Here is a 23,027-nt window from a genome sequence, read left to right as displayed (position 1 = left end):
TTTTGAATGCATGTACTGCCAGGGTTGTAGGCAGCCATTAATACCCTCCCCAACTGTAGCCAGTTTTGGCATGCCCAAGCTTGAGAGCACCTTCACTCAAAGAACCATTGGGCTTGTAAGTTATTTTTCTTTTGAGTGCAAAAATGCTCTCCAGGCCTCACTATGATTGCTTGACAAGTTTCTGATTTGATCTGATTAGGGCCATTGATAAATTGCCTCATATGTCCAGAGTACTCAGGTGTTTTTTTTGTGTCCCACTTCTTGTCATTCTTATGTTGATTGTGGGTGGCTGCCTATTAGAGTCATGTAAACAGGTGGAGGGGGTGTGCCAGGCTGAGCGCAAAATGCCCTAATCCAGCTGCAATCCTGCCTTCAAGCTTAGAGAAATCTCACCCGAGAACATATTCACTCCAAGAAAAATACCCTTTACAGGTAAGCCCAATTTTTCTCTCTAGTGTTACATGAAGATTAGATTATTGTTACTGTATAACTAAAACCAGAATGTTTCTCCTCAACAATTTGATTGTAGTATTTATTTGCAAGACTTTCTCTTTTTAGAGATTCTTAGGTCCAGTTTAGTATGTTTAGGATTAAATTTCAAAGCTGCTTCTCAATAAAAAACTTTTGTATTATGTACATAATAATTGTTAGGGCTGATATATTTTGTGTTCAGGTAAGTTATTTGTAGTAGATAACTCAAATTGTTTTTACCTCAGTCTGACAGGTTTCTTCAAGGGGTAGGTACTAAGTTACAAAGCGCAGAAAGGAAACTCAGGTGTGATGTTTTAAAAGATTTTTTATTTAATAAATAACTTCCATGATAGCACTGTAAAAAGTGAACATTTGTTAAAATAAAAGGCACTTAAAATAAGAATGTGGATAGTATAGAACACATGACAGAATGGGCAGCGGCAAATATACATGGCACATCAAACAATGTTATCTCAAAACTGAAAGTCATGTTACATGACAATTGTGCAGTCTTAGCTACAATATGAAGGTAAATTTACAGCCAAGACTGCAAAAAAGTTGTTTTTACAACAATCATCTTACACAAAATGAAATCAAATACATTAAAGAAAAAGGTGACAAAGCACCAGGCTTTAACCTAAGCAAAAACATTAGAAAAACCTCCACCACCGACAAATCAAGGCCCTTATGCATTCAGAAGATGTATTGGCAGACTTTTTTTCTGTACCAAAGTCAGGATTTGAGTTTACAAAGTAAAATTCTTTTTCGGTCACCATGTAGCAATGTCATAAAAAAAGAATGGCACAGTATTAAAGCTATTATTCTGAATCTATTTTTTCTTCCTATTTCTTATACATCACCCCTGACAGTTTAAAATGCATCTGTACATATTAAATTGTCTTTTACATCATGATTTCTGTCTCATTAAAATTACTGCATCAAGTAAGGTTAAATCTTGCGAAAAGTCCATTATTCACAAGCTAAAGTTAATTTTGTAATTTACAAAGAATTATTTGGCTTGCATTTTAACTGTGCAAACCAAAGCCCTGATGTGCCTATGAAGAAAAAGAAAAACTGATCTAATATTAATACTTAATGGCTAGGCAGAACCCTTATACTGGTTACTTTAGCCATTTCACTCCAGATACAGGTCAGAAAGGCACCATGTGACCTTAGTTAAGGAGGCTATGCAGTGTCAAGTTTTCTTACCAATCTCCTGGCACTATTTGCAAAAAGGAAAAAAAAACCCTTCAAAAAATAAAAACATACTGTACAGTTTTAAAACCTGCATAGAAAACAAACCTATATGTAATGTATTGAATTAGTAAATTCATTGCGATATTGCTCTAAAGCTATGTTACCGTGACTACAAAACTGCTACATTGCATACAGTGTTGTGGAGTTAGAAAGCAGTTGTAGAATTAGAAAGCAGTTTTCATTTCCCCTCATATTTAGGATTCACCACGGTTGTCACTGCACTCTTGTAGATAGGATTCTCGCCCTAGAAGAAAAAGAATTATTAATATCACAAATGACATAAGAAATCTTACTGTAAAAGTATTTGAAGCAGCTCATTTACTGGAAGCAATTCCACACACCGTCAAACCAATCCAGAAATCCATGTGCATGTTTGACCCTCAACTCTTGCAAAGGATTACTGGATTGCAACAGGCAAGTACATAAAAAAATAGCTAAAGATCATCTAGCAGCTTTAGCTTTTATGAAGCATCATGCCTTATATACTTTTTTAAAGAATATGTAAGAGGGTTAACACACATGGATGGCAATTCGATAGAAACCTACACCTGCTACTGTAGTGAAAGATATGAAGGATTTAGGCACATGCTTTTTAAGGACAGGTGCTTTAAGCATTTCATATCTTTCCTCTACAAAAAAGGTACATGAGATTGTTCCTGGAAAATGGGTTGCATTTGTACCAATGCAAAACAAAATGGTGGTATCAGGACAAACTGATTGCAACCTTATTATTCACAGAGCCTTAAGAGAATGGCCAAACAGAGGCTATGATAATAAGACATACAGAAACCTGTAGCTAATAAAGGCCAATGTTTGTCATAATTTTCATTTATAACAAGAATTGTTCATACGTTTTATTCTATGAGACACATAAAAACATAGCTCAATTGTGACCATAGCCATTCACATCTTTAGTTACTCAAGGACAGTGCTATTGAAGTAAGTGAACTGGGTGGGCTTACCACTGGCAACCCCTGTGCTACGGATAATGTTTCCACACCATTAGAAAGCCTATTATAAGCAGCTTTGAATTGAATTCATAATTTCTGCATGTCTGGGTGTGCCTGCCAAATGGTCCTTTATATAAGCATGCAACACATCCATACACATGCATGCTCTGGAATTATTGTTTATGCAGAATTCAGAATGTTTTAAACTAGGTGGAGAGAGGGGAAGCACATAATAAAATAGAAAAAAACAAGAGTAAAACTATTATGTGCTTCCAATGTAGCAGTTTATATGCCACACTTAACTATACCAAAGCTTAGTGCAAACTAAGTGTGTGAGCTTCTGGAGAGGACATGATGGGCAAAGCAGGCCAACAAACAACCTAACTAAACATTCCATTTGCAAAGACAAGATATAGGCAATTCTGTTGTCTGCCTGCTTTGCTGCCTTCAAAAGGGACCTCAAAAAGGCAAAGCAAGAACTCATGGCCATTTTGAGAGCTCTTGTAACAACAATTCATGCCTCTTAACTAGCATTTTTTCCCTGTGAAGTGAAAATATGCAAGAGGAAGGAAAGACTGTCCAAGGAAAATTAGCAGGAATTTGAGAGCAGAGCATTCAGAAATATCTTGGCTGGTTTCCTGGGAGCTATTATGCCTCTGGTACCCACTTGTGCAGATACTGGAAGAGTGGCAAACAGCATACTGGTGGAAATACATGACAAAGCCAGCACAGCCTCATGATGGCTTCATATTACAAAGGAAAAGAGAGAGAGAGATCAAAAGCACCACTTCTACAGTCTCGTGTGAAGAGGGAACTACAAGGTCCTCTAGTGGTGCTACATGACAAGACTGAAGTACTCTACAATATGGGTTCCCCTTTGCATGTACTTGGAGGCCTCTAACTTCTCTTTCATGGCTTTCTAGGCAAAATTCACTGTCTGTAAAAACTGGCCTTCCTTCACTAAGCTGGAAGGATGGCTGAAGGATTTATAACCAAGTGAGTTAGAAGCTGAGCAGTCAAAGTTTTAAGTGTGAGATTACCAACAGAAAAAGTAGGGGGAAATGAAAAGGAAGATGTTGCATAAGTCAAAGCCAACAGCAGGATCATTCAACACCAGTTACCCATGATATTTAACTTAAAAATCCAGCTAAAACTAGGCAAATTTAGTCTTATGGAGCTGCATTCAATGAACTTTTATTCTGAGTGGGCCCAAGTTAGTCAGGGCCATTAATTTCAATGGGTATACTCTTGAGCAGAATTTAGCTGAGTACAATCCATGGATTTTAATGAAAATGCATTAAGCAGGGTGGTTAACACTTCTGTTGATGTTAATTAAGTCCTAATACTTCTTGTATTTGACTATAATATGCCCATATATCAATTTGGCCAGCTCCAGAGGACACTAATCTTGGTCATTTGTCCTACCCCAAAGCCCCCAATAGTATTGCTATTCTCAATTTTCAAGGGAACAGAGGCCTGCAGGCAGTGCAAGAGAATTCTATTTACCTACCCCACTTTTTTCAGTGCAGCCCCTTTAAGTGCACCTTGCCCGAGAGCCACAAACATCCTGGAGCTGGCACTGTACATATGCTCAGGCAAGTTGTTCAGATCTTACTAAGAAGGGGACAGGGCCCTAAAGCGCAACCCTAATTATAGTTTGGTCATTATTTCCCCTCATTTAAGCTCCACTGCATAATTCATAAAAAAGCAGCTGGCAAGATTGGTAAGAGTGATTAGTTAATGGCACATACAGCAGACTTTGAAGAAAGTGACATGCACAGAGAAAGAAATGGAAAGGAAAATACGAACGGAAACTTAGAGACCAGCTTTACGTCCATAGTTTGGATTCTTGAAATTATTAATAGGACTCTTGTATATAGGATTTTCTTGCTGAAGGTAGAAAAATGGTCAATGTGGAATGCAGAATTTCAGTGTACCAGTTTCCAAATAAGGTTTTCAACAATTCTTTCAAATATGACATTTCAATAATATATAGTATTGTGCTGTTTTCTGTACCAACTATATACAGTGGTACCTCGAGTTACAAACGCCTCAGATTACAAACTCTGCTAACCCGGAGGAGTTACCTCGAGTTGAGAACTTTTCCCCAGGATGAGAATGGAAATCATGTGCCGACAGCGCAGTGGCAGCAAGAGACTCCATTAGCAAAAGCACGCCTCTATTTAAGAACAGTTTCAGATTAAGAACGGACCTCCGGAATGAATTAAGTTTGTAACTAGAGGTACCACTGTATACACAATGTATTGACTCTTAACAGAAACTGTATAGCTCAATTACATTGTAGCTAAGACCCAGGGAATACTTGTGAATATCAAGAGTAACTTAATGTGACCGTTGTTAGTTCAAATGCTTGGTCTCCATCTAAAATTCCTGGGTGGCACAATGAAAGCCTCAAAGCCAGCCACAAGATGATACATCTATCTGTCAAAGTTATCCAGTCCAAAGACCACCAGTTTTTATTGCAAAGTTTAGGTAGAAGATCCAGAGAAACACTAAGCCAGGCTGTCTGGGCTTTATTCTAGAGCAGCGGTTCCCAATTAGCTAAGTACTGCAGACCTCCCATTTTTCAAAAGCCAAGCCATGGATCCCCTAATTTTGAAAATTTTGATTTCTCTATGGTAATTTTTGTTATGTGAATTGTGCTGTGGACTCCTTGGGTGGATTACACAGACCACTAACTGGGAACCACTGTCCTAGAGGGATGAATGTCTAAAATGTCTGAGGTATACAAAAGAACATTTGCTGTATTGTCCAGGTGTTGTGTATAGCTATCACTCACCGTATCCCACTTTGCATTCATCTTTTCCTTCTCAAATTTTGCAAATTCTCTCCTGTCATGAATGATCATAAGTAGCTTCCAAATCAGCAATAAAGCAAGACCAATAAGAACAATTCCAGCAACCACACCAGCAACGATGGGAATGATATCGGGACCTGTCGGGCATTCTAGGGAGCAAAGCAATTGAAGCACAATCAAGCATGATGTAAATCAACAATGTGGAAACAGGATGTTTGGCCAAAACAAATTCTGAATTTCTGCTGCCTGTAAGAGTTCAATTTTTACAGATAGAGCAGTTTTTAAATTAATTTATCTAGAAACGTAAAGCTTAATACGTATTTTGATAGTAATAAAATAAATAAATGTATGATAATATATTGTTAAGCACTTTCTTGTTTTTGCTTTGTTTTACTTTACCTTTTCTCCACCCTTTTCACTTTATTTCTTTGCTGAAAGCCAACAATATCCATGTGAGAAACAAAACATACCTGGGGTCTTTACCACGTGGACAATGGCATTGTTGTTTGAATCAACTGAGTAGGTGAAATAGAACCAGCAGTCATCAATATCCTTCTCTTTGCAATGAGACTGTGCTTTATAGTCTCCAGGCTGTGGCAACTTCTCTCTATGGTCTACTGGTGTCAAGCTAAAATGTGAACACTCTTCTTCACAGGTGTCCTTCTTTCCTCCTCTGTTAAAAGCTCTGCACTGCACACAGTCCCTAATGCAAGTCAGAAACAAGATACATCAGAATAAAATTAGTGTGGCAGTTTAGCATGCAGGAAGAACACAAAAGTTAAACAGAGGTTGAGATCCAGTCCTCATTAATTTTCAAACACAGCTGAAATGGAACTGCAGACACATTTTCCCTACCACTGCATTGGCTGCATCTTCCTTTTTCTTTTCAATACAGCCTCTTTGATCCATTAAGAGAGCATCCAGAAGCCTGCTTAGCAGGGCCTACATTACACTGCACTCAGTGGAATAAGAGAGAAAGGGAGGTGGACAAGGATCATCCCTGAGCCTGCCCCAGCTGGACTTTCCCCACAGAACCATCTTCCATCATGCAGCCTACTGAAATTATTTCAGGAGAGGCAGGCGAACAAGAAAGTATCAGTGTCTGCTCCAACTGGACTGTCACCTCCCCCACATACTAGGTTTTCCGCCACCAAGTAAGAACTATATGGGAAGGATCCTGATGAACTATTATATTTTAATGCTGTTGTGATTTTATTAATAGATTTTCATGTTATTTCCAAGCCAACTTGGAAGGAGGACTGCATCCTGAAAGGCAGCATATTAAAAAAGAAAGGAAGAAATTTAGCATATTTAAAATGAGTTGCAAATACATTCTAGTAATAGGTATTCAGCAACTGAACTACAATGCTGTGAAATAACTGGGTGCACTCAGGTGCAGTTTTTACACAGATTTAAGATATTCTAAAAAGGTAAAGGTAAAGGGACCCCTGACCATTAGGTCCAGTCGTGACCGACTCTGGGGTTGCGGCGCTCATCTCGCTTTATTGGCCGAGGGAGCCTGCGTACAGCTTCCGGGTCATGTGGCCAGCATGACTAAGCCACTTCTGGTGAACCAGAGCAGTGCATGGAAACGCAGTTTATCTTCCCGCCAGAGCGGTACCTATTTATCTACTTGCACTTTGATGTGCCTTCAAACTGCTAGGTTGGCAGGAGCAGGGACTGAGCAACGGGAGCTCACCCCATCATGGGGATTCGAACCGCCGACCTTCTGATCGGCAAGTCCTAGGCTCTGTGGTTTAACGCACAGCGCTACCCGCGTCCCCTTACGATATACTAGTTGGCTTTAAATGGTATCTGCAAGTGCAGGTACTATTTATTTTTTAAACTGAAAAGCTACACACTTCAGTATACCCAAGAAAAAAAAACCCAAGGCAGTTTACAACAAGAAAACCAATATAATAAAATACCAATTACCAATAATTTTTGCTCCAGCTTAAGAATTTTTTGTTTGGGGGGGGGGGAGGGAGAGAGAAAGCAAAGCAAAAACATGGGCCAGAAGAAACAGCTCCTTGTACAAAGAGGAACACAAAAATTCCCCTAGAGCAATTTGCAAATATCCCAGCAGGAAGTTAAAAATCCAAAAGCCTTACTTGTGCTCTGCACAAACTCCAGGACAGGTCGGGCACAATTCACATGTTGGCCCCGTGAATTTGGGATCTGTGCAGTTACAGACTCCACACTTGCAGATTCCTCTGCCATTACAGATTTGTCCATTTCCAGCTACACATGGGGTGGTATCCATGTAGCAATCACAAGCAGAGCCTGTATAATTTTCTGCGCATTCACACTCACGACATTTACATTCACCATGTCCTGCAATAAAAAGATAGGTATTTAGTTTCTATAAAGTTTCTATAAAGCACATGAAATTGAACATCAACAAATGCCATAATCTGATTTAATTTGACAGAGGCATTCAAAGCTGATTCCTACCACCCAGATAAAGGAATAGATCATGTGACTTCTATCTCAACCACAAGATCCCGTACTGCAAGTCTCTTCCACAGTTCCAAGGAGAGGACATGCTGTAGCACTAATCTCCAAAAGCCAACTCTATAGAGACAATGGTGTCCTGTCTGCAGGATATGAGGTCCACATTGTAGCCCTACAAATTTCTATGAAATTGGTGGAGAACTGCTATGAGCGTGCTTTCATAGAATGAGGTTTGGTAAAAGTTGGGTCTTGCATGTTGTGGCCATACATGACTTGACCATCTGACTGTAGTAGAGCATAAGACCTTGGTCTGCCTCAAAGGCCAGCAAACTCGGGAACAATGTGCCTTTAAAAAGCAAGGGCAGAAAATCATTGATGCTGAACAATTTTGTGGTTCATCTTGCATGCTATTATCTAACCACTCACTCTTCTTGTCCACTGGCAGTTTGCTAAGAGTGCTGATTTTAGATTGCACTGTCACTTGGAGCTCCTAATCAGAATATTCTCCTTTCAAAATGGTGTCAAAAGTTGGCACAAAGGTAAGGGATTAATTGTGTTTGGCAGGTTCCTCCCCATTTTATCTTCCTAACCTGTACTGTCCAAAGTGGACAGTTTTGGCTCTCTCTGTAATCTCTCAAGTTGCACTCCCACTGAATGGCTCCCACCACAGCAAGGGCCAGCATGCACTGCCTCTAGATCACAAGAACTGGAGACATTGTGGGCACTGGAAGTCCCTGTGGGGGCCAGAGCAGCTGTATAGGGTCTTCGCTTTAGGGTCTTTGACAATACTTAGTTGTAGGCTCAGTGATTACTCATTTCCCAGTTGGCCCCCTGAGCCAGAAAATAAGAGGAAAAGCAAAAGTGGAGAATAAAAGGTTTGTTTGTTTGTTAAGGCAAAAAGGAATGATTCAGAAAAAAGGAGTAGGAAATAACAGAAACCAACAAAAAGGGCCAAAGGAAGTACACACTGTAGATAGAGGAGCTGCAGCTGAACAACTTGGCCTGGGTAAGATAGGACCAGATCTGGTGGTTGAATTCTAGGCCGCATAACTCCTGCCTTTTACTTGATGTCTCTCGTAAATTTATAAATTAAAGTCTTGTGAAGGCATATAATAAGGGCTACAGTGTATGACTCTCCTCAGAAAAAGCCTCTCTCCTTTTACTAATAGTATTACTGTGTACTGTGTTGCACAGCAGAGTATCGCAAGCCAAGAAGATCTCCGAAATGTTATGCTCTCATGCTTAGAAATAAGTACAGGACTGCATCCAAGCATTCCCCTTCCTCCAGAGGAACTTCTGAATCCTCACAGTTTAAAAGGGTCAGTTCATTACCTCCACAAATCAAGCCATCAGATCGATCACAGTTGAAGTTATCACATTCGCAAAACCGGCCAGAGTAGATCTCATTTGCATTCTCTCTCTTCCTGCACACACACTGTCCACAAATACATTCTCCATTGTTACTACATATTTCTGAACTGTTTGCTGGTCTACAGGTGCCTGACATATCTTCACTGTTTACTTCATCCATGCTGCATTCACAGAGCTTTCCAATACGTCCTGGTTTACACCTAAAAGTGAAAATGGTTCTCATTACTAAACTATTAACTAAAATCAATGCAAAACTTTCTTTTCCCTTATATACATATTGAGAAGGGGGTGGGATGAGATACTGGTGCATAGATACAGGAAACAGTCTCTTTCACGAGAGCATGATTCATGCTAGAGGCAGACGTTCTGAAACTGAAGAGCAGCAGTTTGGGGAAGCTGCTGAATGACTCTTCTACTAACTTCATTAATATAGCAGATGCTACTAATTGCTGTAAAAATAATATAAATGCTAATTTATTCCAAAGGTGAAATGAGGCACATGCCTGCTTGACACACCAGACATTCATTTTTCTATGCTAGAAAGGTCTTGAAGAATGGTCTGCTACAACTGCACTTAAGAACAGGTCCAATTAGCCTGCAACAGTATTATGGTAATATTCACCACTTATATCATCATCATCATCATCATCATCATCATCTATTTGTTTATTGCCCACCTTATTCCCCACAGGACTCAAGGCAGCTTACAGATAAAAACAACACCCCTAAAGTACGTAGCATTTTCAAAATGCTATTTTCTAAGTTAAAACAGGAAAGGTAGTCCATGCCCAGCAGGCTCAAAATACAGGATACAAGAGGGAAAAGAATTAGGAGCAGAGGAGGAAGTAAGCATTGTAGCACAGTTGTTTCTCGCAGGGAGGAGAAAGGAAGCTCCTCGCAACCATTTCTTCTCTGCCTGATAGGTGGGGGCCATGTTCCTCTTCTCCCTGACATGATCCTCATCGGGGTGTGTTGTAGCCTCCCTGTCTACTTAGTGGCAGAGGCCACATAATGCTCCCCTTCAGTTCTACCAGTCTGTTTTCAGTGCCTCTCTCTCTTTGAATGTTTTTGAGGGCCCAAAGGCAGGAAAGTTCACTTTAAAAAACAGTGTGGTCAAAATTACTTTTGGAAATACATGGGAATTTAAAGATCCTGGTAGGAATAAGCTGCCGGTGTTCATGGGGGAAAGGAAGGCAGGAGGGGCCAGTATGGGATGACTGAAGGTACCTGAAGGCCCAGCATTAAAATACAAATTTCATGCTTGCTTAAGGAGCTGACTTGGGTTCCCTTCCCTTTATTCATACTTTTTTCCTATATGAGTAGAAAGGACACACAACTTCTCTTTGTGTAAGGATTATGTGGCACAGGAAGGAAAGAGGTTAAGAAAGAAACAAGGACGGGAAATGGTCCAAGCTAAGCAAACAATGAAGTAGCGGGGGGTAGTGAGAGAAAAATGAAATAATGATTACATTGACCTGCCAAGCAAGGGGAAGTGGGTGAAGACGCAGTGCAGAAATAGCAGGAGATGGGAAAATGAGAGGCAGGTGGTGGAGAGAATGATGAATGAAAAAAATGAGTGAAGGGCCATTTAAAGTAGGAGGATAGGGGGAGTGGCAGAGAATAGGGACTCCTGTGAGTTCTCCAAAGCATCTGTTTTCAGTGTCGAGACTCAACCCTGAAGCATGTGAGGAATACATGGAGGTTCTCCTGAGCTGGTGGACAGCACATTGCCTTCAGCGCTGATTCCACCCAAGAAGAATCAGGGAAAGGTCTTCCAACTAAATTTGTGTCTAGTCTGGGATATTTTTTTTGGGGGGGGGCATTTACAGTCAAGGGATATTTTATTTCCTAGCAGATTTATCTGAGGGAGAGAAAAAACATTAATATTTATCTACCTGCAGGCACCACACTCAAATGTTCCATTCCCAAAGAAGCAAATAGGGCTGTCTGGAATTCCGTCCTTGTGACATTCGCATTCACAGATGAACTCCAGATTAATTTCTACCTCTTCAGTGAAACCTAGTGGCTTGATTTTAATGGTTTCACCCTGCCCTTTTTCTGGACACTGGTTGGCTGTTACTTTAATCTCAAAGCTAACCTGTAAGCAAAATAAAGAGAACATAGGTAAATTGTATGACACTGATTAGAGGGGGTGAAGCAATAGCACACCGATTCCAGAATGCAGAAAGTTACCTCATCTCCAATTGAAATGTTGGAGCACTTTCTTCCTTCATCTCCTGTACCATTCACTCCATTCTTGCAGAAAGATTTATATTCAATTGTGACTTCTTTTGGTAGTTTGTTGTTTTCCAGAATGACTTCTGAAGACAATGACTAACACAAAAGTCAAGTAGTTTAGTGAAGGATAATGGAACATGAAGCCCAACTTCATCTGGAAAGCCACAGGTTTCTGTATTCTGTGGTCTCCCAAATTGTCCAAACAGTTCCTTAAAAACACTTGGAAAATACTCTCTTGCAAGAGATACATGTTCAACAGATTCTATCTACTCCTTTTAAAATGTGCATTTCTGAAGGGACTACAGTGGTACCTTGGTTCTCAAACACCATGGTACTCAAACAACTTGGAACCCAAACACTGCAAACTCGGAAGTAAGTGTTCCTGTTTGTGAACTTTTTCCGGAAGCTGAACGTGCTCCGTTTTGAGTGCCACACTTACATTTTGAGAGTTATGCTGAGTTTTGTCTGTTTTTGCTATTTATTTTGCATTTTTATTATTGTGGCTCTTTTTTGTTTTGTTTTTGTTACTGTGTGGAACCCAGTTCAGCTACTGATTGATTGTGTGACATTGTTTATTGCTTTCATTTTATGGTTCAATGGTCTCGTTAGATAGTAAAATTCATGTTAAATTCCTGTTTTAGGGGGTTGTTTTTTAAAGTCTGGAATGGATGAATCCATTTTGCATTACTTTCTATGGGAAAGCACGTCTTGATTTTGGAACGGACTTCCAGAACGGATTAAGTTTGAGAACCGCTGTATTAGTTTTCTCTGTATCTTGACACAGCAAGTTTTGAACAAGTGTTACCATTTTCTCGTGGGTTTTGTGCAGCCAGCTTCATTGTAACTTACAAAACGGATAAAAGAGATTGATAAAATTGTATTGCTGATAAGATCAGCACTGCTATTTTCCTCTCCCGACTCCTCCCCGGATAAACCACACAGAAACATATTGAAAAGGACTGCAGACTGTTTAAGGCTTTATAGGTTAAAATCAGCACTTTGAACTGGGTCTGGAAACTGACAGCCAGTGCAGTCAAGCCAGGACCGGTGTAATCTGCTCAAACCTGTCTTGCCCTGTGAGCAAGGTCTCTGGGTGGCTAGAATGGGAAGCTACCAACTCTTTTTATACTACATATACAACCCAGAACCTCATCTGCTTAAATAAGGGATGGGGAACCTCCAGCCAGGCCTCCCCATTTGGCACAAGAGTCCAAGCCATGGCTACCTGCCCTACACCTAATGTTGTATGTGACAAGTGTGGGGCATGTAAAGGCAGGCCTTGGTAAAAGGTGCTTTGAAGCTGATCATCAGTGCTGGAGAAGCACTGCACAAAGGGTTTCTTCAGTGCTGACCGTCAGCTGACTGATGGCAATACTGCACACATTTTTTGCTTATACATTTGATTTCAAACCATGCAAGTGAAGATTGCCATTGCAACATCAGGTGATTGACAAGGGGGCGGCCCTGTCCACCTGTCAAACTTGACTTGTGTGCATATGTATATGTGGCCAGGTCCGGATCCCCCATACAACCTGTATTGTATGCAAAACACATTGTCTTTGGGTGTATGTGGCGATATTGAAAACTGGTGAACTCACATTGTAGGCATCAATTATCAGTTGAATCACGTTACTGGAGTTTGAAGAGAGTGTTCCCACTGCAGATTTTGGAATCAAATTCTTGAGCTCCTTTACATGAGAAGAGTGAGAAAAACATTGTTAAAATCATAAGCAGCAGATAGATTAATTCTATACACAAAATGCCATTTATAGAAAACCATAAAAAAGGTAAAGGACCCCTGACAGTTAAGTCCAGTCGTGTACGACTCTGGGGTTGTGGCACTCATTTTGCTTTACTGCCCGAGGGAGCCGACATTTGTCCGCAGACAGTTTTTCCAGGTTATGTGGCCAGCATGACTAAGCTGCTTCTGGCGAAACCAGAGCAGCGCATGGAAATGCTGTTTACCTGCCCACCAGATCGGTACCTATTTATTTTAAAAGACAGCTGAAGGTGGCCCTGTTTAGGGAAGTTTTTAATGTCTGATGCTGTATTGTTTTTAATATTTGGTTGGAAGCTGCCCAGAGTGGCTGAGAAAACCAGCCAGATGGGCGGGGTATAGATAATAAATTATTATTATTATTATCTACTTGCACTCTGACGTGCTTTCGAACTGCTAGGTTAGCAGGAGCTGGGACCGAGCAACGAGAGCTTACCCCGTTGTGGGGATTCGAACCGTCAACATTCCTATCGGCAAGCCCTAGGCTCAGTGCTACCCGTATCCCATATAGAAAACCATAGTTATACAGAATTCAATTTCTCAAGTTTCTAACACATGCATAGAACAGGGGTGGGACAACTGCAACCCATCAACTCTCTACATTCCCACCTAGGGTGGGTGGAGGTAAATACCATTATTGCCTAGAGAGCACCATTGGTTGTGTGGGTGGAGGCATTTTCAGGCTGGGGAATCTCAGCTGGTGAGGGAAGGGATTCTATAGAAGCTTTTGTCACTTGCTCTTACCTTGTAAACTGGTTGAAATTCTTGTGTAACAGCAAATATTATCTGAATATTATTGTCACTTAGCTTCTGAACAAGGTGTGCAATGGAGGGATAATCCTGAAGAATGAAGTTTACATTTTATATATACTTGAATTTCACACACAATAACAGTCTTATATACAATTTTCTATACAAACATAAGCAAGAGCAAACATAAGAGTCAAAAACATTTTTTAAAAAAGCAATCCATCAACTCTCATTAACAGAAGCCTCTAATTCTCAGATTCTTCATTCTTATCAAAGCATTACTTAGGCTTTTTCTTCTGGATTCAGAAAAGGAGTTTTAGCAAAGTAGGATAACTTGGTTTTAAAATAGGCAAACCAAACTTGGCATTCTTCCTCTATGAAGAAAAATGTGAAGGCTACTATAACAAAATTAAAAATCTCTACATGTTTTTACATACAAGGTCTGCTAGCACTGGTCCATGAAAGCTTACAGACCCTGCTATTTTAAAATTATAAGCTAAACTTTTAATGGGTGTTCTTCTCAAAGCTTTCTTCAACATTGGGGGGGGGAGTATACTGGGATTGTCTCCCATTTCTACACGTGTGTATATTTGCGTGTATGTGTGTGTGTGTGAGAGAGAGAGAGAGAGAGGGGGGGGGCACACATACACAGTAACATACATGTAAACACAAAATTAAAAGATTCTCTTAAGCATACTTACATAATAATGGCTCATTGTGTACATATTGTTATCTAAATGACATCGTCCGTCATTTGGCAAGACAATTCCTCCAAGTTTCCCATCTCCAGCAAAATGAAATCCAGCATCCGTAGAAAATACTAACAACCGAGTGACATTTCTCCATCCAAGCTTTGACTTGAAAAGAAATTATATATATATATATATAAGCATAGATCATTGTGAAAGAATATGGTAGCAGAGAAAACTGAAAAATGAGTGATCAGTATCCCCATGGAGTTTTAGCAAATGGAAAGATATAAATAAGCTACCTTCCCGTCACTACTGATAGTTTTGATAGTAGCTTCAGGAACATGTGCGTGACATAAAAACATAGTGTGGGAAGAAGCCACCTGAACACACCCGGAATTGACAGCTGTGTTGGCACTAGGATACAGTTACTCCAGCTTATGGTCAAGAGGCATGCAGAAATGACCATGCAACCTTTGCGACTGGAGGTTGACTCAGAAAGCTTCAAAGTAAGAGAGGGGGGAGATTTCCATTTGTACACTGAAGTCACCTTCCCAATTCCCTCTGAAAATTCCTGGCACCAGTCATCATGGTACTTGGGCATCCAGATCAGAGTTCTGGTCCAGGGTTTTACTCTATATCTTTACCAGCAAAGTGTGTCTGGGGAGAGGTGGGGTGGGGGACATGAGCAGGGTTCTCTCAAAATACACTGCTAGCTAACAACTACTAGAACTGAAAATCAGCAGCTAGACTTTATAGGAGCAAGACTAGAAGCAGTAGAAGAGAGGGTCTGCAAATCATAGACTGGTGACTGAAACCTTTTGTTGAACACAAAGAGAGAGAGAGTTCACAGTGACTACGCCTTTTGTTTCCTGTGCAAGAACTGCAACAAACAAACCCTTATGAGTACACATGTGGTTGAATGCCTTTTAAGGATCCCCACTCGCTTTTAGCTACTTATCACTGTACCTTTTCAACATTTGTGTCCAGAAAGTTAAATTAACACTTTTGATCCATTAAATCTGAATAACAGCCAAGGGTCTACAAGTCAATTGCATTTATAGTAATATCCAAAACAAATGAAAATACACTTACACCACAAACAGCAACCTGCATTATTGCATCAAATCCACCTTCAGGAGAATCCAGATTGCCAGAAATCTGTTGGTCACCTACAAGCTTGTTGAACAGATTTCCATCGCTGGTAAAGTTGAGTACATTCCTGTAGCTAAAAGGGCTTGTGCAGTTAAGGTCAACGGTGCATGGGTTCTTGAGTTTGGCTGGTGTAGTACTAATATAAGGCATTACAGTTTTTTCAACAAAAGAGCCAAATCCTGAGAGAGGGGGGGGGGGACATACAATGGAACTCTATTAGTTCTGAAAGCAATAGAATGCCCTATGGAGAAGGCACCAAGTTGCAGGGCAGGCTGCACTCCAGCAAAAGACATTCTTTTTCAATGGGAAACAATGGGAAGCTTGGTCTACTAGGTAATGAAGTGTCCAGGAGGAAGTGGTTCTGAAGGGTCAGAACTCACCCTTAGCAAGGGTTATACTGAAAGTCTTTTACACAACAGACATGTTTGGAAACCCAGAGAGGCTATCTGGTTGTCATGTGGGTTTCTTTTGTGCATGTGTTCATCCCAAAGAAGCAGGATATATTGCCTGGAAGGAGTGCTATGAACTGGGACCATGTAGACACTTTACTTTCTCAAGAGGCTGTATATGAAACCCAGTAGGAATTCCAATGCTTACATAGAAACCAATCAACTTTGGGTTGTATTCAACGAAGTCCTACTTAAAAATATATCCATTCAAACTACTCATTAGCTTTGAATACTGTGTGTTAAGTTTGTACATGACTTATCTTCAGAACAAAAGCATTGACAATAAACTTGATTAACTTAAGTTTCCTGATCCCAATTAGTCTACTCTGAGTATGCCTTAAATTTGATGCAACCTATTATAATCCTTGCTTCCACTAGCTTGCATATAGGCTCTCAGGTTTGCTCTATCCATATCTGTTTTTATCCAGCAGCAATCTAATACAGAATCTATGTTATAAAAGTATGCATTTTCTTCTCCTAGTACAAACTTACTAAATCATGTTTATATTTCTGAGCACATGCATATTACACATGTCTATTTCTCTTTACATTTTGACATGATAAACAGAACTTTTCTAAAGAAAAGCAAGCCCTAATTTATAATGATCTTAAACAAAATTATTACCAATTCGAAAATCTGAAGTTATATTCTTCATTTTACTCATGAGAGAAGTTCCAAGGCTTTTCACATTCTCCAAGTCATCTTTCATAGAGTAGGAGAGATCCATAAGGTAATAAAGATCAATGGGATAATCTTCAGCTCTCTTAAATTTTAATGAAAATGTCTGTGGTTCCCCTAATCCCAGAAAAAGAAATAAAAGTTTTAAGCAAATATTCCATAATGACACTAGACAGTAAGTACGCTAAACATATAAGTGCACTGACACTTCCATCCTATGCTTAGTGCCTCTGTCTTGCTAGAATATATCCTTGAGCTGTGAAGCCGCCTCTTCCTTGCCTGGATGGAGGGCAAAGATCTGTGTGTGAGGTGTCAGCTTATTTTAAAACCTCTTTGGCATAGGTGGAAAATAGTTCACTGTACTAAGTCACACCTGTTGCTCCACCCACATTTGCCTTAGGCCCTGCACACCACTGGCACGTGGCCCCCAGAAGATGGCCCTTTATTCCAACATAGGGGGAGGGTTCGGGGCCTTGCCACACAAGTATAGCTCTGAGGGGAACATTGGGATCTCCTAACAAGGATACTTTGGGAGAAGCCATGACTGCTTCAAGTGGTATGATCATGAATTCAACATACAGTGCAGATGGGGCCCAAATCTACTTAGGAGGATACTTCCAATTGGATAATCCAGTTGCTGTTTCCAATAGTAAACACATTTTTGTGTTCATTTCCAGTTCCTGCTCGCTAGGCACTCCAAAATATGTATCGCGGTCATCAATGCCTGAGGCACATTCTGTGTTCCAAAGCACTTTCAGGGTGAAGAAAAGCATTTTTGACCCCAAATGAACCTTAAACCATTTATGCATGTACCAAAATTGTTCAGAAGGCCCCAATATTCTGGAAATTATCCCACACCATGTTTTATGAAGACTGGTCATTTAAGAGCTTCAGATCCGTTTCCTGAATAGGGTAAGTTGAATGTTCATGTGCAAGTGTCTGTCGAAAGGATTTTGAGTTGCCGTTCTGACCAATGCTGCTCAATATACTTATACAATATACTGGCAATATACTTAAGGTGGGGAAACTACTAGAAAATCAAAGTACAATGGCTTGATCAAGGTACAACGTTCCCACCTCAGTTGAAGCTAGATTGATCTATCTATCTATCTTAATGTTTTGACAGTTCTAGTCAATTTCTTGAATAATGGTGAGAACATAAGGAATGAGACATCACTGTTAATCTGACATTCTTACCTATTCGCAGCTTTAATTGCACTTGCTGTGGTTGAATTTGAGTAATGTCTTCCGGTTTAAGATTCTCAGCAGCCCCTTTGACACGATTGGTTACTTCCTTGTTTTTCGGCATAGCTTGTGAGCCTCTGGGATTTTCTATTTCATCTGGAGGGCAGCCCTTAGTTTTTAAAACTTCCAAATCATCACATTGTGCTGAAGTAGATTCTCCTTCTTGTAAGAAGGTCTAGCAAACATAAACAAAATCAGGTTCTAAATTGTTCACAGTAGGTTCATCTCCAACTATACTACCACCATGGTTCATTCCACATACGATTCAAAACACCATTGACATTTTAAAAACCAAATCTGATTTTCATTTTGTATTGCTATATTAGTTGCAGGAGGGAATCACCTTCAGTAAAGGTATGTTTTCAGAAATGCAAAGATACACACAGCAGGATACAGTGATGCCCCGCAAGACGAACGCCTCGCAAAACGAAAAACTTGCAAGACGAAAGAGTTTTCCGTTTTTGAGTCGTTCCGCAAGACGAATTTCTCTATGGGCTTGCTTCGCAAGAAGAAAGCCCATAGGGAAATCTCCGGGGACCTCTTTTAAATGCTGGCGGTGGGGAGTAAAGCCTTTCGCCCCCCTCCGGCCTTCAGAAGAGGTCCAGGAAGGCCGGCGGAGGCCAAAAGGCTTTGCTCCCCACCGCCAGCATTTTAAAAGCGGTCCGGGATAGCAGAGAATTGTGTTGCGCTTTCCCGCTATCCTGGACCGCTTTTAAAATGCTGGCCGTCGGGAGCAAAGACTTTTCCCCACCGCCGGCCTTCAGAAGAGGTCCTGGACCTCTTCTGAAGGCCGGCGGGGGGCAAAAGTCATTGCTCCCCCCGCCTGCCTTCCCGGGATAGCGGAGAAGCGCAGCGCGTTTCTCCGCTATCCCGACAGCTTTTGAAGGCAGGCGGGGGGGAGCAAAGACTTTTGCCCACTGCCGGCCTTCAGAAGAGGTCCTGGACCTCTTCTGAAGGCCGGCGGTGGGCGAAAGTCTTTGCTCCCCCCTGCCTCCCTTCCCGGGACAGCGGAGACTTCTCCGCTGTCCCGGGCGATCTTAAAATGCTGGCGGGCGGCAGCGAAACCCTTCACTGCCGCCCTCCAGCATTTTAAAATCGCCCCGGGACAGCGGAGGCTTCGCTGCCGCCCGCCAACATTTTAAAATCGCCCCGGGACAGCGGAGAAGTCTCCACTGTCCCGGGGGCTTTTAAAATGCTGGTGGTCGGCAACAAAGCCCTCCTGTCCCCGGAGCTTGCGGGGCGGGAGGTGGGGAGAAGGGCTTTTCTTCCCACCGCCAGCCTTCAGAACAGCCTTCTGAAGGCTGGCGGTGGGAAGAAAAGCCCTTGTCCCCCCCCCCCCCAGCCTTCAGAAGAGGTCGGGGGACAGACTGTCCCCGGACCTGGTCTGAAGGCGGTTTCCATAGGAACACATTGATTGATTTTCAATGCATTCCTATGGGAAACCATGCTTCGCAAGACGAAAAACTCGCAAGAAGAAAAAACTTGCGGAATGAATGAATTTCGTCTTGCGAGGCACCACTGTACAGCAAAGTCTAATTGTTAATCTTGTACTAAACTGTAATATTGTTCCAAATGTTATCTTAGCTGTCTTACTATTTTTAATAGCTCCTTGGAAGATGATTGAAAGCAGCATAAAAATGGAATGGAATTTAGCAATGTTTTAGTGATGAGCAGTTCAGAGTAAACTAGCTTGACAGTAGTTTTCAAGAAAGATGCTGTAAGCAGGCTTGGTAGGTTTCAAAGCTATCACCTGTCCCTGCAAGGAAGCCCTGGGGGAAGGGTCGAGATGCAAGGGCCTAGCAGAGCTAGCAAAAACAGGAGACAGCTGCAGGATGGGCAGGGCAGACTGTAAGGGCACAGACTGAGAAAAGGAGTCATGACACCGGTGTGGGCGTGGGTCACGGTTGCAACCACAAGCTACAAGGAGAGGAGGAGAATGAAAGAGATGTGAGGTAGACTCAGAGAGAAAGGAGAGAGAGAAAGGGCTCTTGCTTCCAGCAGAGGGGTGTGTGATGCAGCAGTAAAGCCAAAACCAGCTGAGCTCTTGCCTGGAGCCAAGTGCCAGAGAGGCAGAGGAGACATGGCAGGAACTGAACTCGAGAGACAACACAGCCAGAAAAACAGCACGGTTGTGGGACAAAATTAAGTGTTTAGTCCAGGCACAAAAAGAAAGATCCAACAGCAAATCTGATGGGGGGGCTGCACATTGTCATTGTTAGTGTGCCTGCAACTGTGAGGAACAGACCAAAACTAGGAAAGTTTTATACATAATTTTAGTGAGATCACTTTTGAAGGGAGGGAGGGAATAATGCATTCATTTGATGAAGAGCTACCGCTCTTCGTAGCTCTCAGTCCTGGAGCACCTGCCCCCTGCCTTGCAAGCATTTTTTTACCTGGCCTGAGAGCTACAAAAGTTGAGGCTGCTGAACAGAATCTTGGGTTGGGATGGTTTCGGGGGGAGAAGCAAGGAGTTGTTGCTGTTGATTTATTATATCTTTATTTTAGATATTGTTGTGCTATATGTGGAAACTGTTCTGTTAGGTTGTGGTTTTTTAAAAATGATTTATTCATTGTTTAGGACTCCTTTTGTTATGATGTTGTTATGTATTTTTTCATGCTGTAAGCTGCCTTGAGCATGGTTAGAAGGATGAAAGGCAGCATACAAACAAAATTATGGATGGATGGATGGATGTGTACCTTCAAGTGTGGAGGATGCCAAAGTTAGATTCTTTCCTCTTGGAAATAAGTACACAATACACATCTGTAGCATCTTGATAAGAATATACACTAGTGGCCAAAATTGTCTTTCCATTGATATATAATTTTATGGTATTACTCCAAAAAAAAAAAAGTGGTGTTATTAGCCATCATTGCCAAAAGAAGATGACACCTGACTGGCTCTCTAAAAATTCCTTTTTCTGGTTATTTGGCTATTACATTTGATAGAATACAGATAATTGAACAATCTTTTTTGCATTACATTCTCCATTAAATTATCTTTCCATTGAGCTGACAGCATTTCTCTGGGGTCTGAGGAAGAGGTGTTTCACATCAGCTAGCTGCTTGACCTTTTTAAACGAGAGATGCCAAGGGCTGGGCCTGGGACCCTCTCCATGCAAACCGTAGGACTCTGCCACTCAGCTATGGCTCGTTCCCCCTATTTTAAATATATAGGAGCCCCAGAGGAAGATGCCAGACAGGTTCCTGAGGAAGTACACTCAAAGCAGCCCATCGGAGACCCAGAATGGAACAGTGAGTCATTGCTGTCTGCTGGTTTACATGACAACACGACCAAACAGCCAATACCTGACACTTTGCATGTAAAATCCAATGTAGAACCATTATTATATGCTACAGCACAAAAGCAATTTGTGTTTTATCACTTTCACACACATGGATGGGGCTGGAAGTAATTTCTGTAAAAGGATGACCAGGAGGACAGGAACTGCTCTTTGCTGTATCTGTTAGACAGCCCAGTTCATACATTGTATTTATCCCCTGAAGTTTAGTGGGAAAACACCAGAGAACAAAACAGCAAACCAAGTACAAATTGTGCAAACTAGCAGTGGTACTGGAGAGGAACTATTAGAATTAACAAGCAGTGGAAAAACAAACTTAACAAGCAGTTAAGTTTTGCCTTTTCTGGCTTTAACATACAACATACCATACTACTGTAATTTATTTGACTTCTTCACTGTAAGGTTCCAAGGCAATCTGCAGGAATTTACTATTCAACAGTTTAAAACAAATTATGCTCATAGTAGAGTGGGTCCTGAAAATATACACCTCGGGTGTCAAAGGCCAGGGCAAAGTGGCAAAGCAGAATACAGGTATTTTATTTTGGTGGGTAGAAACACAGGAAGCTATTCACTGTTAGTGGAAACTGTAGCTGTCAGAAGAAGGGCTCTAGCCTAGTCTTCTCTTCAACATTTTGCTTTTATCATTAAAAAAAATTATACCCCACTCCTTGTCTGTAGACTTTAGGATGGGTTATGGCAATCAAAAACAAAACTATTAATCACAATTAAAAAAACAAGTTGTGTACATTATGTCTTCTCAGTATCTCATGAATCAAAAGGGCTGTAAAAGATAGGCATTTTCAGTTATCTCTGTGCATGGATTTTTGTTATTTTTGTTGCTGTTGTTTCAGAGAAGTATTCAAGCATGCAAGTCCTGATCTGCAGTCTGAAATAGTACATTCCATACAGAGGTTTAACCACCTCTGTGAAACTGGGCCTAAGGATTGTATCAGAACTTAGGACTCAGGACATTCCAGAAGTCAAACTAGATTTAAAATGCACAGAAAATTCTGTTTCCCTGTCCACCTGCTTTGTCTGCAGCTAAAGTTACTGCCCTTCTAATATCACCAAGAGAATATAATTAAATCCAGACAGACAGACTCCGGAGTGGAATGATTTTAAATAACTATGAGGGAGAACTTGGGAGAGGGCAGAGTCCTTGCCACTGGCAAAGGGAAGAGGACAAAGCCGAAGGAGACTGCATTCTTAAAATAAAAAAAGATTTTAGCAACAGAGTGAAGAATTTACCCATTCGCCTGCTTCCAACTGCAGATAGCTATTGCTCCTAGCTAATCAGGGCAATCATTTCAGAGAATTCACCTCTCTACCTCCTTCACATGGCATTCAAGAGACCTCAGACTATTTCATGCATACAAGTCAACTACTTATGTCCACATGACAAACACCCCTGTCCCTGTGTAGGGA

General features: G+C 41.1%; 1 protein-coding gene across 4 annotated transcripts in view; it reads right to left on the bottom strand.

The window, feature by feature from the left end:
- LOC310827983 (integrin beta-1-like) overlaps positions 1-23,027 on the bottom strand; it is a 437,041-nt gene that overhangs the window by 399,304 nt on the left and 14,710 nt on the right. For 2 of the 4 annotated variants that reach the window (XM_083704829.1, XM_083704827.1), the window contains exons 4-17: positions 18,256-18,478; positions 17,005-17,175; positions 15,871-16,109; positions 14,788-14,943; positions 14,081-14,176; positions 13,158-13,247; positions 11,515-11,655; positions 11,217-11,419; positions 9,283-9,521; positions 7,608-7,830; positions 5,967-6,199; positions 5,479-5,645; positions 4,488-4,568; positions 779-1,972 (exon numbers count right to left, since the gene is read on the bottom strand). In XM_083704829.1, the coding sequence (XP_083560955.1) occupies positions 4,494-4,568; positions 5,479-5,645; positions 5,967-6,199; positions 7,608-7,830; positions 9,283-9,521; positions 11,217-11,419; positions 11,515-11,655; positions 13,158-13,247; positions 14,081-14,176; positions 14,788-14,943; positions 15,871-16,109; positions 17,005-17,175; positions 18,256-18,478 (2,256 nt within the window). In that variant the 3' untranslated portion in view covers positions 779-1,972; positions 4,488-4,493. Of the gene's footprint in view, positions 1-778; positions 1,973-4,487; positions 4,569-5,478; positions 5,646-5,722; positions 6,200-7,607; positions 7,831-9,282; positions 9,522-11,216; positions 11,420-11,514; positions 11,656-13,157; positions 13,248-14,080; positions 14,177-14,787; positions 14,944-15,870; positions 16,110-17,004; positions 17,176-18,255; positions 18,479-23,027 lie in introns of those variants that run through there. The other 2 variants (XM_083704828.1, XR_014556585.1) reach the window with 2 other exon arrangements.

Source organism: Podarcis gaigeae (assembly GCF_964106915.1).
Source record: "Podarcis gaigeae genome assembly, chromosome: 12".
NCBI lineage: Eukaryota > Metazoa > Chordata > Lepidosauria > Squamata > Lacertidae > Podarcis > Podarcis gaigeae.
The sequence above is the reverse complement of the archived record's forward strand: the minus strand, read 5'-3'. Positions and strand labels throughout refer to the sequence as shown.